At 41.4% G+C, this 15,845-nt stretch overlaps 1 protein-coding gene across 3 annotated transcripts in view; it reads right to left on the bottom strand.

Moving 5' to 3' along the window:
• Window positions 1-1,248: 1,248 nt before the first annotated feature.
• The window catches only part of WNT11 (Wnt family member 11), a 132,593-nt gene continuing 117,996 nt past the window's right edge, over window positions 1,249-15,845 (bottom strand). For all 3 annotated transcript variants that reach the window (XM_072133919.1, XM_072133918.1, XM_072133917.1), the window contains one exon: window positions 1,249-1,634. In XM_072133919.1, coding sequence (XP_071990020.1) covers window positions 1,460-1,634 — 175 coding nt within the window. In that variant the 3' untranslated portion in view covers window positions 1,249-1,459. The remainder of the gene's footprint in view (window positions 1,635-15,845) is intronic.

A 15,845-nucleotide genomic window follows, 5' to 3' on the forward strand; every position in this document is an offset into this window, starting at 1 on the left:
CTTACATTTATAATAATATATATAAAAAGGTAGAATAAAGAAAAAGTAAATGCTATATTTATAAATATCTCTCTCTGTAGGTTCTGCATACAAAAAAAAACAAAAATTTGTACATCCACCGACAGTGGCAGGACACTGTTGTCTGGGCCTCGACTTGAGATGCTTGGAACGGAATTCTGAAGAATGTAAACAATACGTAAAGGGCACTTTTCACCACCTCCTCTAACTCCACCTCTTTTCCTCCTTTAATAGGTGTCGCCCCACTGATTTCGGCACAGTCGGAATTTTTTTTTCTAGCCCTCATCTTTCACGAGTAGAGTTGACCAGTCCCAACGTTCAAGTTCAGGTTCGGCCGCCTGACCTGGGCATATTCCTGGATTGGTGGTCGAACACACAATCCAGCAAATGGATGCCCCTTACTACTAGACATGGCTATGATTGGCCGGGGTGTCCATGGGTGCCCTCCTGGCCAATCTTAGCCATGGCTAATCATTAGTTTGTCCATTTGCCGGATTGGCTCTCCAAATGCCGAACTCGAAGGTTGGGCGTGCGCATCTCTATTCACGAGCTATCAGAATCTTTAGTTTGTAAATGAGGAGCTACATGGTCAAGTGGGCTGAACCCATGGAGCATTCTGGGTGCTAAAACGAATGCCTCTGACTAGTCGGGGACGGTGAGGGCTAGAGAAAATATTCCAGTTATTCCAGAATCAACAAAACGCCACCTATCGGAGTTTGTGAAGGTCGGCGAACGTCCCTCTTTAAAGAGGACACTCCAGTTTGGGTCACTTTGTAGAATATATTATGAAATTTTCAAAAACATTCCCTTCCCCCATTACTGGAAATTCTCAAATACTGTAAAAAAAAATTGGCAAAATTTCTTTGATAGCTTCCTATATTTTTGACTTGTCCCCCACCGCAGTGGTTGGAGGTTTCTCAACATCCTCTATTTTGTATCTCCGGTCCAGCGTTACATTTTCGTAAAAAGTGATCTGGAAACGGGTTTCATTGCACTCAGTTTTTTTTTTCCAGCTAGTGCCCATAATAAAAAAGAGCTACGGAGCCCAGTTCAGAATATTTTTTCTTCACAGGTTTCTTATAAAATAATCCCTTTTCGTCGGTCACCGAAGTACCATGGTTGACCCACCTCTCCACAAAGTACGTGAGCCATGAGTATTTACAATATGGCAGACACCCGGAAGTGTTCGGAGGTGGTCGTGGCCACCAGAGTTTTTTGGGGGGGGGGGGGTTTTGTGTAATTTTAAAAACATTCATGTCGGTCCTGACGCTTTCCTTACTTAGTATCTCATTTGGCACAATTCATTGAACGTCTCCATTCAGGAGAACTTCCCGACCGTGGCTAGTGCTTTGGTTTTTGTTGTTTTTTTTTGTTTGTTTTGGGTGAGGTCCTGTAAGGGATACAAAAATGTTTTTGTTTTTTTTTTTCCTGTTGTCTTTTTTCATTTGCAAACATATCTCTCCACGGTCCTCTCACATTTTTTGCACGTTACGTAGCAACACCAATGGTATTTGCAGTGACAGCGCTCCACCACCGTGTCCATGTAAGGGTTGTATCCTCGGCCGCAGCACATCAGGTCACAACTGTCGCTCCCGGGTGAGGTTTTATTGCATTGTCTGAAAGAGAACAATGAGACAATGGGGGGTTAATTTTACTTGAACATATGGGGGCATTCAGCGGACGAGTTAATGTCAAACATAACCTGGCAGCAGATACATCAGCCGATCCTGCGGCAACAAAAAGAGACAAAAACAAGCACGCCGCCCCTTTAATACACAGTCCATGGCTGATACAATGTTTCAATGTCCTCAGATGCCGCCGCTCCATGGAATGCGCAGAGGGAAGCGAGCGATGGGAAGCGGAGCAGCACTTAGTGGCACCAGATGTAACGGAGCTGCCATATATTTCCCTCTTTTTTTTGTTTGCTATTAAGTTATTTTTTTACTTTTCATTTTTTATGGTCTTTTTCTCGTTTTTCATGTGGGCACGTGCAGCTGGGTACTTTAAGTTTATGGAGATTGTATTTAGATGAGATCATAAACTTGAAACAATTAAAAGCAAAATTTATTTGTGTGTTCTGTATAGTCTACGGCTGAAGTCATACAGTGATTAACTGGGGGGAGGGGGCAGCCCCCCATTACATAGCAAGGACCACTTCTAATACTGGTGTCTTATACTGGAGTGGGGGTACCAGTGCTAGGACCATAGCAGCCCCCCATTACATAGCAAGGACCACTTCTAATACTGGTGTCTTATACTGGAGTGGGGGTACCAGTGCTAGGACCATAGCAGCCCCCCATTACATAGACAGGACCACTTCTAATACTGATGTCTTATACAGGAGTAGGGGTACCAATGCTAAGACCATAGCAGCCCCCATTACATAGCAAGGACCACTTCTAATACTGGTGTCTTATACAGGAGTGGGGGTACCAATGCTAGGACCACAGCCACCCCCCATTACATAGCGAGGACCACTTCTAATACTGGTGTATTATACAGGAGTGGGGTACCAACGCTAGGACCACAGCCGCCCCCCATTACATAGTAAGGATCACTTCTAATACTGGTGTCTTATACAGGAGTGGGGGTACCAGTGCTAGGACCATAGCAGCCCCCCATTACATAGACAGGACCACTTCTAATACTGATGTCTTATACAGGAGTAGGGGTACCAATGCTAAGACCATAGCAGCCCCCCATTACATAGACAGGACCACTTCTAATACTGGTGTCTTATACAGGAGTAGGGGTACCAATGCTAAGACCATAGCAGCCCCCATTACATAGCAAGGACCACTTCTAATACTGGTGTATTATACAGGAGTGGGGGTACCAATGCCAGGACCACAGCAGCCCCCCATTACATAGACAGGACCACTTCTAATACTGGTGTCTTATACAGGAGTAGGGGTACCAATGCTAAGACCATAGCAGCCCCCCATTACATAGCAACAACCACTTCTAATACTGGTGTCTTATACTGGAGTGGGGGTACCAATGCTAGGACCATAGCAGCGCCCCATTACATAGCAAGGACCACTTCTAATACTGGTTTCTTATACAGGAGTAGGGGTAACAATGCCAGGACCACAGCAGCCCCCCATTACATAGCAAGGACCACTTCTGATACTGATGTCTTATACAGGAGTGGGGGTACCAATGCTAAGACCATAGCAGCCCCCATTACATAGCAAGGACCACTTCTAATACTGGTGTATTATACAGGAGTGGGGGTACCAATGCCAGGACCACAGCAGCCCCCCATTACATAGACAGGACCACTTCTAATACTGGTTTCTTATACAGGAGTAGGGGTACCAATGCTAGGATCATAGCAGCTCCCCATTACATAGCAAGGACCACTTCTAATACTGGTGTATTATACAGGAGTAGGGGTACCAACGCTAGGACCACAGCCGCCCCCCATTACATAGCGAGGACCACTTCTAATACTGGTGTATTATACAGGAGTGGGGGTACCAACGCCAGGACCACAGCAGCCCCCCATTACATAGCAAGGGCCACTTCTAATACTGGTGTCTTATACAGGAGTGGGGGTATCAATGCTAGGATCATAGCAGCCCCCCATTACATAGCAAGGACCACTTCTAATACTGATGTCTTATACAAAAGTGAAAGGAAGTGGGGTCCCAATACAAGGACCACAGCAGCCCCCCCCCCCCCATTACATAGTTAGGATACTGGTGTATTATACAGGATTGGGGGTACCAATGCTAGGACCATAGCAGCCCCCTTCTTATATGTGTTATCCTCCTTCCTTCTAAAATATGTTACCAGAGTCCCTCGGTGCTGCAGCTTCACAGGCTGTTACAATGACTTAATCTGCTCCTGCTACCTCAGCACTTGTGTAGTAGGCACTTCCTGCAGCAAGTCGGCGAGTGAGACAGTATAACAGTCTGTAAAGCTACATCACAGAGGGGCTCATTTATAAAATTAGATTTTAGAAGGAAGGAGACAAATATAAGAAGATACCACAGTCCCGGGGGCCTGGATCTATGAGTAAGTGTCCCTGGTTTATCATGATGGATTTAGATGTCAGAATTCCTTCAAAAAAGGAAAACTTTTCTTTGTAAAAATGACCTTCCATGTAATTGATCTTGTAGATGGAATAGAACCTTGTATTGTATTCTTTACAAAAAAAAAAAATTAATAATGTAATAAATGAATTAAATTAATAAAAAATTAATTGATATAATAATAAATTAATTTATATGATAAAAATGATACAAAATGCAAAATAAACTTATATATATATATATAATGATACTATAATATAAACAATAACATAATAAATAATAATGCAAAAAAATGTTCTAAATAATACAAAATACTATCAATTATAGTAATAATGTAAGACACTACTACTAATTCCTATTATCTGTTAACAAAAAAATCAAAAGAAGAAATAATATTTCCACCATTTTTACTGCACCACCAATAGAAAATGGAATGACTAAAAATAACATAGTGCTATCCCTCGTGAAATAATCATATAACCCGGCACAATGTGTGATGTGTAGCGTAATACACTGATAAGATGGAATAATATCACTGACCTGATGTGGAATATAATAGAGTCATATAAAATAATAGTAATAATTACTAGAATTCTATAATAAAACATCCCTAATAATGATAATAATCATAGAGAGATGACTCTCTGTAGATGTGGGTCAGGTCGCTGGCAGATAACATTTATTTGGGGGGGGGGGGTGTAGGGGTTATCAGAGGTTTTCATTGTGCAGAACATAAAACGAGGAGATAGAATAAAGCCGGAAAGTCTCCATCTACAGGACAATGGGAAGACGATAAGAGGAGTAATGGACGGAGGACAAGACACACAGGGAAATCAATACTAGTCACAGATACAGGAGATTTTGGTTTCCGAGCAGTGTTGAGAAGATCCGAACCACAATGTTCTAGTCGGCGTCAAGGACCCAAACCCAGACTTCTTTCAGAAGATCCAGTTCATCGTTGAGGTTCAACCCCAATCGGTAACACCTACAACCGATGCCAGTCAATTGACAAAAAGGCTAAACTTCTTCGAGCCCATGGAGAGGACATTGTGGCTCCCTTGGTATCTTCCACATATCACCATTATTGATGATGTCCCATTCACCGTAACATCATGACCGATCCCTGACATTAACCGGCCGGTTCTAGGCCAGGGATTGGCACAGATGTCCCATGTGCAACAAATGCAATGTCATCACCATGTCAAGAGCGGATACATACCCCAGGGCCAGGGATATCCACCCTAGGCCTGAAGATGTTTGGGTACAGTATCTGATGAGCTGATGGGGTGTAGCTTTGTCACACCCAGGTCCCAGGGACTACGGTGACCATGGAGAACCTGGTGTCCCTTGAGTAGGAAACATTTGCCCAAGCTCTACAGATTTTACATTGAATCCAGAACTTTCAACTAAAAGGGTTTGCCCCATGTGGTAATATTATCCCTTATCCAAGGATTGGATGTGGTACCAGTGGTCAGACCACCACCAAATGGCACTAAAACTTGGGCCAACCCCTTTAAGTCTTGAAGTCAATGAATAGCACCCATATTTGAAGAAAGACAATAGGCACAACACCTAGAGGGTGGAGTACGACACAACAATTTAAAGGGGGTTTCTGGTGGGGAGGCAGAATCGGTTATAAGAATGGAAGCTTTACCGGTCTCATAGATTCCCTGCTACCCCCAATATAACACTGCTTGAGACCCCCCCTGGTCTCAACATCCTACTCCTTCTTGATGTACAGGAAGTAGCCACTGAACCAATCAGAAACTCCAGAGGTGACCCATTTCTGTGACCTATCTCTGCCACTGATTGGCTGAGAAGTCATTTCCTGTTTATCCAGAGGGAAAAGGAAGTAGAAATCACAGGGAAACCCAAGAAGTGTCCGACCAAATTAACAGAGGTTCGTAATTAAGTGGATTTTTGCTTTTGCCAAAAGACCCTAAAAGGCCACAATTTGCGACAAAATAGAAGTAAAAGCTAAATTTTCTCCTGCGGATGATCATTGGATTTAGAGACGACGTCCATTGTCAGGCACATCTCTTCCCGACACTTCCGTTCCACATATGCCACTGCTGGTCCAATCACTGGCCCCAATAGTGACTACCGAGACCAGGGATTGGCTCCGGCATCACATAAGCAATGAAAGTGATGTCATCACTGATGGCTGTCTGAAATGGAAGGGCCGAGAAGAGACGCGAGTATAACCCTCCCCCCAGGTGCACAACTAGAAAACTAGTAAAAAGGGAATCTGTCAGCACATTTGCACATATACAGCCAGTGACAGGTTCCTATAGAGCTCTATTCACTGACTGACATCCTTATTTTAGCTAAAAATTGTTTCGCTTACATCCACATAAATCACATTTTATGTTATATTCACTGGCATCAAAAGGAGGGGGGGGGAGTCGGCCGTCCCCTCCCATCTAATTCTCACCACGCCTTATGCTTCCTTACTGGTCACAGTTCATGTCTAGCAACCAGAGTGACATCACCTAAGGTCCTTTAGCCTCTTAACAATAGCAAACTGTACCCCATGCATGTATCTGACCACATGGACTTCTACTACTTTCAATCCTCCAAGGAGGCTGCTGTGATTTCATGTAATCACATACATAGGGGCACATTTACTCACCTGGTCCCTGCACGATCCCCGATCCGGAATGTCCGCCGGAATGCACATCTGCCACGATTCAAGAAAATCGTGCACCCGATTTCCTGCATGTGTCGCTTCCCCGCTCAGGTCCCCAGGAGTTCACCTTCTTCTTCCCGGTGCATGTGAGTGCATTGTCTTGCGACACAAATTGAAATGTTAAATCCTGCGCTTAGTCCGAATCCGTCGGATCTTCCGATGGCCCGCTCCCCGATTTGTGTCGCGCGAAAGCCGGCGTGATTGCAACACAATCCTAGCCGTGATCCCTGAAAAGTTGGGAAACCCGAAGAAAATGCGGACTGCGAGACCTTTAGTAAATAAGCCCCATAGTGTACAGTTTGCTATTATTAGAAAGTTAAAGGAACTGCGAGGATCACTGGTAACGTGTCATGAATGTAACAAAAGGCACCGTGTAAAAAAATTGACACAATGGGGGTCATTTACTAAGGGCCTGAATCGCGTTTTTCCGGCGGGTAACACAAATTTTTAAAATTGCACTTACATGCACTGGGAAGAAGAAGGTGAACTCCGGCGGACCTCAACGGGGAAGCGACACATACAGGGTATCGGGCACACTATCTTGGTGAATCGCGGCAGCTCTGCAGGATCGTCAGACAACGCACCTCGGGGATCGCACAGGGACAGGTAAGTAAATGTGCCCCAATATTTCCCATCTGTACATAGAGCTTTATATGTCTGTAGTTGAAAATTAGCAGGTGGTCCATAAGTACAAGGAGGCAGAACAGGGATTTGAAGAGAAACAGAGCTGTAAGTCAGAATAATGGGGCGTGGCTCACTGCCAGCCTGAGAGAGAGAAGAGTCACAAACACCAGACATGAGTCAGAAAAGCTAATTTGCATATCAGAAAACCATCTGTAATTAAGGTACAGGGCCTCACTGAGAGCTAATTTTAGGTGATATGGGGAGGACTAGTAACCCTTTACCAGCAGGAATTGTTACTCAGGGTGGTCAAAATCTGGTGACAGGTCCTCTTTAACAAAGACAAAGAAAAATAAATAAATAATGTCATCGTGTTCCACCCCTGATTCCGGTGCAGCACATCAGATCAGTGTTCAATATCAGTAGTTAGATCCATTTATAAATTCCATGAAATTTATAAAACCATAAAAATCTCTTCCTGAAGCTGCGCGGAGCCTGACAGGCAGGGTAGGTGTATGTTTTATGGTAATGTTAATCGTAGTGTACACATCGCTCACACATCTCCTGTGTAATGTACCGGGGGTCAGAAAAATATACGCCTGTCAAATCAAAGCGCACGGACGATGGAACGCAGAGCGAAACGGCACCAGATTTACAGTTCATGTACATTACACCGCTACAATGTGTCAGGCCAGATATCAGGGTGTGCGCGACCAGATCAATGATAAAGCAACGCAAATACCAGGAGGTTATATGAGAAGCTGGAACGTAAGGAACCTGGAGCCCGAGAGTCATCCCGACACTGCACAGATCCAATGACACAACTTTATTAACTACATACAGCTGAAGATAAAAACACAGAGACCCCTGCTGACACCCCAGAGGCGACCTCTCCTCTACTTACCCCCCAATTTCCTCTTCACTCAAACAAAGATTCAATTACTAAAATTTCAAGATTCTTCTCCACAATAGCAGTATTATAGTAGTTATATTCTTGTACATAGGGGGCAGTATTATAGTAGTTATATTCCTGTACATAGGGGGCAGTATTATAGTAGTTATATTCTTGTACATAGGGGGCAGTATTATAGTAGTTATATTCTTGTACATAGGGGGCAGTATTATAGTAGTTATATTCTTGTACATAGGGGGCAGTATTATAGTAGTTATATTCTTGTACATAGGGGGCAGTATTATAGTAGTTATATTCTTGTACATAGGGAGCAGTATTATAGTAGTTATATTCTTGTACATAGGGGGCAGTATTATAGTAGTTATATTCCTGTACATAGGGGGCAGTATTATAGTAGTTATATTCTTGTACATAGGGAGCAGTATTATAGTAGTTATATTCTTGTACATAGGGGGCAGTATTATAGTAGTTATATTCTTGTACATAGGGGGCAGTATTATAGTAGTTATATTCTTGTACATAGGGGGCAGTATTATAGTAGTTATATTCTTGTACATAGGGGCAGTATTATAGTAGTTATATTCTTGTACATAGGGGGCAGTATTATAGTAGTTATATTCTTGTACATAGGGGGCAGTATTATAGTAGTTATATTCTTGTACATAGGGGGCAGTATTATAGTAGTTATATTCTTGTACATAGGGGGCAGTATTATAGTAGTTATATTGTTGTACATAGGGTGCAGTACTATAGTAGTTATATTCTTGTAAATAGGAGCAGTATTATAGTAGTTATATTCTTGTACATAGGGGACAGTATTATAGTAGTTATATTCTTGTACATAGGGGGCAGTATTATAGTAGTTATATTCTTGTACATAGGAGCAGTATTATAGTAGTTATATTCTTGTACATAGGGGACAGTATTATAGTAGTTATATTCTTGTACATAGGGGGCAGTATTATAGTAGTTATATTCTTGTACATAGGAGCAGTATTATAGTAGTTATATTCTTGTACAAAGGGGGCAGTATTATAGTAGTTATATTCTTGTACATAGGGGACAGTATTATAGTAGTTATATTCTTGTACATAGGGGGCAGTATTATAGTAGTTATATTCTTGTACATAGGAGCAGTATTATAGTAGTTATATTCTTGTACATAGGGGGCAGTATTATAGTAGTTATATTCTTGTACATAGGGGGCAGTATTATAGTAGTTATATTCCTGTACATAGGGGACAGTATTATAGTAGTTATATTCTTGTACATAGGGGGCAGTATTATAGTAGTTATATTCTTGTACATAGGGGGCAGTATTATAGTAGTTATATTCTTGTACATAGGGAGCAGTATTATAGTAGTTATATTCTTGTACATAGGGGGCAGTATTATAGTAGTTATATTCCTGTACATAGGGGGTAGTATTATAGTAGTTATATTCTTGTACATAGGGGGCAGTATTATAGTAGTTATATTCTTGTACATAGGGGGCAGTATTATAGTAGTTATATTCTTGTACATAGGGGGCAGTATTATAGTAGTTATATTCTAGTACATAGGGGGCAGTATTATAGTAGTTATATTCTTGTACGTAGGGGGCAGTATTATAGTAGTTATATTCTTGTACATAGGGGGCAGTATTATAGTAGTTATATTCTTGTACATAGGGTGCAGTACTATAGTAGTTATATTCTTGTACATAGGGGGCAGTATTATAGTAGTTATATTCTTGTACATAGGGGGCAGTACTATAGTAGTTATATTCTTGTACATAGGGGGCAGTATTATAGTAGTTATATTCCTGTACATAGGGGGCAGTATTATAGTAGTTATATTCTTGTACATAGGGGGCAGTATTATAGTAGTTATATTCTTGTACATAGGGGGCAGTATTATAGTAGTTATATTCTTGTACATAGTGGGCAGTATTATATTAGTTATATTCTTGTACATAGGGAGCAGTATTATAGTAGTTATATTCTTGTACATAGGGGGGCAGTATTATAGTAGTTATATTCTTGTACATAGGGGGCAGTATTATAGTAGTTGTATCCTTGTACATAGGGTGCAGTATTATAGCAGTTATATTATTGTACATAGGGGGCAGTATTATAGCAGTTATATTCTTGTACATAGGGGGCAGTATTATAGTAGTTATATTCCTGTACATAGGGGGCGGTATTATAGTAGTTATATTCTTGTACATAGGGGGCAGTATTATAGTAGTTATATTCCTGTACATACGGGGCAGTATTATAGTAGTTATATTCTTGTACATAGGGGGCGGTATTATAGTAGTTATATTCTTGCACATAGGCGGGCAGTATTATAGTAGTTATATTCTTGTACATAGGGGGCAGTATTATAGTAGTTATATCCTTGTACATAGGGTGCAGTATTATAGCAGTTATATTCTTGTACATAGGGGGCAGTATTATAGTAGTTATATCTTTGTACATAGGGGGCAGTATTATAGTAGTTATATTCTTGTACATAGGGGGCAGTATTATAGTAGTTATATTCTTGTACATAGGGGGCAGTATTATAGTAGTTACATTTTTGTACATAGGGGCAGTATTATAGTAGTTATATTCTTGTACATAGGGGCAGTATTATAGTAGTTATATTCTTGTACATAGGGGGCAGTATTATAGTAGTTATATTCTTGTACATAGGGGACAGTATTATAGTAGATATATTCTTGTACAGATGGGGCAGTATTATAGTAGTTATATTTTTGTACATAGGGGGCAGTATTATAGTAGTTATATTCTTGTACATAGGGGGCAGTATTATAGTAGTTATATTCTTGTACATAGGGGGCAGTATTATAGTAGTTATATTCTTGTACATAGGGGGCAGTATTATAGTAGTTATATTCTTGTACATAGGGGGCAGTATTATAGTAGTTATATTCTTGTACATAGGGGGCAGTATTATAGTAGTTATATTCTTGTACATAGGGGGCAGTATTATAGTAGTTATATTCTTGTACATAGGGGGCAGTATTATAGTAGTTATATTCTTGTACATAGGGGGCAGTATTATAGTAGTTATATTCTTATACACAGGGGGCAGTATTATAGTATTTATATTCTTGTACATAGGGGGCAGTATTATAGTAGTTATATTCTTGTACATAGGGGGCAGTATTATAGTAGTTATATTCTTGTACATAGGAGGCAGTATTATAGTAGTTATATTCTTGTACATAGGGGGCAGTATTATAGTAGTTATATTCTTGTACATAGGGGGCAGTATTATAGTAGTTATATTCTTGTACATAGGAGGCAGTATTATAGTAGTTATATTCTTGTACATAGGGGGCAGTATTATAGTAGTTATATTCTTGTACATAGGGGGCAGTATTATAGTAGTTATATTCTTGTACATAGGAGGCAGTATTATAGTAGTTATATTCTTGTACATAGGGGGCAGTATTATAGTAGTTATATTCTTGTACATAGGGGGCAGTATTATAGTAGTTATATTCTTGTACATAGGGGGCAGTATTATAGTAGTTATATTCTTGTACATAGGGGGCAGTATTATAGTAGTTATATTCTTGTACATGGGGGGCAGTATTATAGTAGTTATATTCTTGTACATAGGGGGTAAATATGGTCACACGACCTTATAATGCACTGAAAACCACCTGAGAAGTCCTTCCAGTGCACAGAGGAAGGTAGAGGGAGGAAGTCAACCGCATCGGCCAACAGTGTGAATATGATCCAAAGGAAGAAATTTACTCCTCCAGCACACAAAAAAAAATGGTAAAAAATCTTGGTACCTTTATTTAAACCATAATCCAAAGATAAAATTCAATAATATCGTAAAACGTAGTCAAAACTACGCGTTTCGGGTCTTTACATGTGGCCATTACTCATGGTCTATTTGCACACACTCATATTTAAATAAAACACACCTAAATGACCTGAATTGATCCAGAAATGTTAGTAGTAGTAGTAGTAGTTGTGTACATAGGGGGAGCATTACATAACTAGTGGGGCCCTGCCCACTATATTACACAAGGCCCAAGGTTGGAGAACCCCTTTAGCAGTATATTAAGTATCTCTACTTTCTAATGACTTTTTGGGATTTTGATCTTATAGGAGACACAGGAGTTTTTAATGACAACATTGACCCCCTCTACAGCTCTATTCATCTCTTACCATTTACAGCTTGTGGCAAAAAAAAGGGTAAATTAGGATAAAACTGTTACAATTTTGCCGTCTTCTCGTGTTTATTTTTGAAGTCATGATGATTTATAGGAACATATTAATGCATTTAGTCTTCAGAACGAGTCTCAGACCAGATGCATTCATGTCCGGCCAGTTCTTTCAATCATAAACTGAGCCGGGTGCCATCTGGCAGCGCTAACCCGGCCCGTAAAAATATGTGTAACTGCAGAAATTAGCGCAGATGACTTTATGTACTGATCCACTGACATTACTAGGACCACAATATACAAGATTCCAGTAGGGAAATGAGTGAGTGCACCGAGCGAAGACTCCAGATCAAGTGCTGGACCAGAGGTTGTCATCTAAGCTATCAGCGGAACATCCATGGGCAGAAATATGGCAATGCCTCCCAAATATTTTGGATTTTAAAGTCTGTCCTTCTGTCCTAGGAAGCAGGAGGTCGGTCCTCTAGAAGTAAATAGAGTTGACTGTCGGCTCTCTGCATCATCATTGTGCCACTGCTGTGTGCGGCTGGGATAGGGAGGCGCATTGTGATGATGTCATCACACTGGATGAGCAGCTGAGGAGGACACTAAGCTGCTGTTAGGAAACCAGGAGAGGTAAGTATCTTTTCCAAATTTAGATCCACAAAACCTTTTGTAACTATAGATTGACCCCCTGGCCATTGATAACCATGGCTAGTTATTAGGGCGTTCATTTTCCAGATAGAACACCTGGCCGCCAATCCGGCAATGTGTCTGGGTCACATTGCCGAACCCCAAACGGGAATATTGGGTCTTCTCATCTCTATTTGTAACCTCATTCCAGTCAGGAAGTGGCATAAAAGTGTCTCCAAATATTGGGGCACATTTACTTACCCGGTGCTGTCGCGATCCAGCGGCACGTTCTCCGACGAGGATTCGGGTCTTTTGGCGATTCACTAAGGTCGTGCGCCGGATGTCCACCAGGTGTCGCTGCTGCGCCGAGGTCCGTCAGAGTTCACCATCCTATTCCTGGTGCGTGTAAGTGTCTGTCAAGCGACACTTTTTTTTTTTAAATAGCGCAATTTTTCCGAATCCGTTGGGTTTTTTCGCCGGCCACGTCCCCGCTTTTCGTCGCATGCAACCCGCCGCCAATGCGACACAATGCGATCGCGTGCGCCAAAAACCCAGGGCAATTTGCCACAAGACGGTAAAATTCTGGAAACCGGGCGGAGAAAAACGCGATTCGGACCCTTAGTGAATGAGCCCCATAGTTTTTCAGCAGAACATTTCTCTAGGCTTGACATCTTCCCATAATGCATCCTGATGCTATCTCTCCCAAGGTAAGAGACTCACATACACTAGGCTGAACATATCATCCATCAGACCAGACACCATCTTCCTTTACCCCATGGTTATTCTGCCCCATATCCATTGTAGCATCTTTCATCAATGGACAAGTATGGGTCCTCAGACTGGCCCATGACTACACCCTCTGCTACCCTCTCCACTATGCCCTGTTTGTCCTCTATCATAGATTAGTTGGGTATCAATGGAGTCTTTGGTACCTTAACCTATGGTCGGTTTCTGGGTCATCATTTTGATAGGTCCCAACTTTTTCATACTACAAACACTACAAGTATGAAGAACTGCAAAGTACATAAATCTCATCCAAATAGGCGGAGATTAAGGTTAGTCAAGAAACAGGCAGTATTTCAGGGTGGGCAGCATGGGTTCATTCAGATCTACCGATTAAGGTAGATCCGCTGGTAGGTGCATCTAACGTATGTAATGATAGCCCTTTTTAGGGCACATCCTTTACTCCCATCTATGTTTGCCAATCTTTAATCAGGGTAAAATGCAAATTTTTGAAAGGGACTACTGGGGCATTAAGTAGTCGGAGCTGAGGCTACACGGTGCGGCTACTCCTCTCCCCAGTAGCCTCTTTGATCCTCCTACCAGACATCTTCAGCGCGCAGCTACAAGGAGGTGGGCACACTGGTCTGCCATGCCGGAGTTCTGCACATGCGCAGTAGCTCCGGCTTTGGAGCCGAGATTGCGCAGCTGCCGGCCTGTGTTTTGCGCATGCGCAGAACTCCGGCTTCGCAGACAAGTGCGTGCAGCTCCTTGTAGCCTGCGTGCTGAAGATGTCTGATTAAAGATGTCTGATCAAAAATTTTCAAAAATAGAGTGGGAAGTAAAGGATTAGCCCTAAAAAGGCCTATCCTTACATACATTAGATGCACCTACCACCGGATCTACCTTAATAGGTAGATCCGTAGTGGTAGGTTTCCTTTAAGACAAGCCTCACAAGTCTACACCGTAAAGTCGACAAGCAGACAGCAGAAAAAGGTCAATCCAAGCTCTCCAGCGCCAATGATAAGAGTTTCAGTTCATCCTCCTCCAATAATAATGACATGGCTCTGCTCATTCCGTACAGGTGTACACAGTAAAGCTTGATAAGCGAGCAGGAGAAGAGAGAAAGTGTAAGATAAGTGTGAGCTTGCACATGGCCAAAGCTAGAACAGTATAAGAAAGCTGCCATTTACTCATCCGCCTTCAATGAGATGACTCTGCTCATCGTGTCCAAGTCTACACAGCAAAGTTAATAAGCAGAAAAGTTGAATTGCAAGACCATTGGAAGCTCTCTAGTGGCCATTGTTAGAAATACAATATTTTAGAATTTATATCATGGAAAAAAAATAAACGGCAAATAAATATGTTTACAATAAAAACCTGAATTATACCAAATGCAATTTCCATAGTAATGAAGGAAAGAAAATCAATTATCGGCTATAGTTTACGACTTGATAATTATATTTCGGCAAATCGTTTTTTAAGGGTAATGACTCTTCATAAAGTAAAAAGCAGCAGATGTCCGCCCGGAAAACCTGGTTCTTATTACTTTGTATATTTTGTATGGAAATATTTTGACGACCCTATAGGCTTCGGAGAGATCCCACCAATCAGGACATAGTTTGTATTTACAAATATTTTGCCGACATCGTGACCTGAATTGGATGTCAGATAATGATTTTTCCAGGGGCGAGGTAAGACCTCATTAAAGGTAACTTATAGGGTGTGTTCTTACAAGATGACCGAAACACTAAGGAAACACAACGTCCCCGTTCTGTGATGGGATTTTCTCCGCTTATTGACAGTCATAAATTCAGGGGCTTGTTTTATGTTTTCTGATCCTCTGGGTATTTGACTCCAGATCAATTTTCAGCAGAAGAAAGAAATCAGAGACAGAACTAAAAGTACTCATAAACCGTGGCTTAGTGTAACCAGAAACAATAGCAGCAAGGCCAAGACTCAAAGTAAACACATTTCCAAATCTGTAGCTTAAAAATAAGTTTCTTTTACCTGACTGTAATTTGATTCCTTTTAGAAAAGGAG

Source organism: Engystomops pustulosus, chromosome 2 (assembly GCF_040894005.1).
Source record: "Engystomops pustulosus chromosome 2, aEngPut4.maternal, whole genome shotgun sequence".
Classification (NCBI taxonomy): domain Eukaryota; kingdom Metazoa; phylum Chordata; class Amphibia; order Anura; family Leptodactylidae; genus Engystomops; species Engystomops pustulosus.